This window comes from Harpegnathos saltator, unplaced genomic scaffold (assembly GCF_003227715.2).
Source record: "Harpegnathos saltator strain DR-91 unplaced genomic scaffold, Hsal_v8.6 scaffold163, whole genome shotgun sequence".
In the NCBI taxonomy this organism is placed as follows: domain Eukaryota; kingdom Metazoa; phylum Arthropoda; class Insecta; order Hymenoptera; family Formicidae; genus Harpegnathos; species Harpegnathos saltator.
The window spans coordinates 459530-461675 of record NW_020229943.1 but is presented as its reverse complement, the minus strand read 5'-3'; the positions used below and the strand labels follow the sequence as shown (position 1 = coordinate 461675).

General features: G+C 58.2%; 1 protein-coding gene across 1 annotated transcript; it reads right to left on the bottom strand.

The window, feature by feature from the left end:
* Positions 1-428: 428 nt before the first annotated feature.
* Positions 429-1292, bottom strand: LOC112588151 (uncharacterized). The gene is made up of 2 exons (XM_025296952.1): positions 917-1292; positions 429-568 (listed from the first exon to the last, which is right to left on the bottom strand). The coding sequence occupies exons 1-2, from the start codon at positions 1290-1292 to the stop codon at positions 429-431; spliced, it is 516 nt and encodes a 171-aa protein (XP_025152737.1).
* Positions 1293-2146: the final 854 nt, after the last annotated feature.

Below are 2146 nucleotides of genomic sequence, written 5' to 3'. Positions count from 1 at the left end.
GGGGGAAGAGAGCCGAGGCTCTATTTCTAACACCGCTCCCCCTTACTCCCCTCACACTCCGCCTATATGACTGGGAAGGGGGAAGCCGGCCAAAGGACCTGCACTTCAAGCTCCGTTCCCAGCCAGGCAGGGTGCCGCCTCAGTGTTGCTGTGCGGCTGGATGATCCACCTTATCATCCAGCCGCCCTACTATGGAGGGCTGGCTGTGGCATCGGGAATCCCCGTGCGATGCCCCACCCTCCTGCCCGGCGATTACGGAGGGAAAACATCAATCCCCTAGCTGCCGGACACTCCCGCCTCTTGCAGAGGCCGGAAGGGGTCCGAGGACCCCTCCCTTTCCTACCTACTAATGTGGGTCAGGGGAGGCAGGAGGGGGGAGATGATGGTTTGGGCGACGATATCACCATTCCATCCTGTCCCCCCTATCCTCATCCGATTCCCGTTTTTGGAGTCGGTGGACGACTAGGCGGTTGGTCGACCCCGTCTTTGCCTTGCCTGTCCAGCGTTAGCCTGTGACCCGTCACGGATCCCTTCTGTTCTTCCTTGCGCCCTCCCCCCATGTTTTGCTCTATGTGGAGGCATCACTCGGGTGAGGGGCCCTTCCGTGAAGCACTGGGTGAGGCTGGGAAGGAGGGGGAGAGGAAGGGGATGGGGTTGGGAGGAAGGAGGGATAGGTGGGGGAGGGATGGTGGTTGAAGGGGTGGTGGGGGCAACCCCATCATGCCTCGGGCCGCTTCCTGCTATGAGGAGTCCGCGTCTCCCTCCCGACTGGGGGAGCGGCGCTCTGCTCGGCGACGTTGTCGTCTCCTCTGGGCCCGCCCCCTTCTCTCCGCCTGTCGACGAATCTCTTCTGCTGCCTCATTCTACGACATCACACCCTCGCAGAAGAATGCAAAGCTGTCCTACCTTTTCTCACTTCCAAGAATGGCTGGAATGACTCTGGGGAGTGAGAGGTCCATACCTATCCCCAGTTCCCTGACCACGACTCCGCGCCCCGCTGCCCAGGCTGGACAGTCCTGCAGCATATGCTGTGCGGAGTCGTGGTCGTGGTCACAGTGGTGACACTGCGCTGTGCGTTCCTTCTCGATTCTCTGCAGGTACTCACCGAAACAACCGTGTCCGGTGAATACCTGCGTCATCCGGAATGTCAGGGCCCCTGATGCCCTGTCTACCCAGTCCGGGAGACAAGGCTGGACGGCCTCGGCAGTCCTCCTCCTATATCTCGCATTTGCCAGTTTCCTCTGCCATCCGCGGAGGAGGTCCTGCCGAACCTGGTGCCTTATTCGCCGCATGGCTCCGGCGAGCGCTTCGCAAGCCCCCCCTTCTTTGGAGCTCCCCCCTCCTTCTGTAAACGGAACGGTACATGAGGGCTAGGAGCTCCAGCTCCACTTGGCAGTATCTTCTTCCATGGTCGCCATTTCTAGCCCCCTCAGTCTGACTTCACCCATTTTCTGGGGGCGGTTCACCTTAGCTTTGTCCGCTAGTACTTCCCTCAGCTCCGCTACCAGCAAGTCTGCTTGTTCAATCCTCTTTTTCCCAGGGATCTCTAGGATCAGCGCCCCAGTGGCACCTTGCCTCGTTCTGTTCCTAGAGATTCCCATGCTGTCGATGTTGATTTTGGTCTTGGCTTCCACTAGCAACTCCCTATATTTCCCTTTCTCCGCTGTGATCGATATTGCTGCGGTAATCGGGATCTTGCGCCTCAACTTCCTCTTACCCTTTTCTCCAGCGCCCTCCGTATCTAGTGCCCTCCGTATTCACCAGTTGTTTTATTTGCGCCTCTCCTTTTTCCCTTCGTCTCTCTTTCCGTCCTAGCACCTGTGTCCATTTCTCCTGAGGCGCTACGCTCTTCGTCACAGATTCCTGCTGTCGCGTCAGCTTCGGGTACTCCTCATCTGGTAGCGGGGGGAGGGCGGAGCAAAGGACTTTCGTCCTTCCTTATCGTCCATGTTTTCCTCCGTCCTCTTCCCCTTCCTCTTCTTCTTCTAATTTTCTCTCCGTTCCCTCTGGGGAAGGGGTTTCTCCCCTGTAGCGTTCTGCATTGCAGGTCCCTTTTTCTCCTCCGCCAGTTGGTTCCATATTCCTGCTCCCTTTCCCTCCTTTTGTGCCGTCCATGCTTCCATTGCCTTGAACAACATGGCCGCTA

What these genes read in the sequence shown, in the direction of transcription:
- LOC112588151 (XM_025296952.1), bottom strand. Translation starts at nt 1,292, where the DNA reads ATGCGGCGAATAAGGCACCAGGTTCGGCAGGACCTCCTCCGCGGATGG. An exon ending in CATTCCAGCCATTCTTGGAA is followed by an intron (nt 569 to 916) that starts GTGAGAAAAGGT and finishes GCCTCCACATAG; the next exon opens with AGCAAAACATGGGGGGAGGG.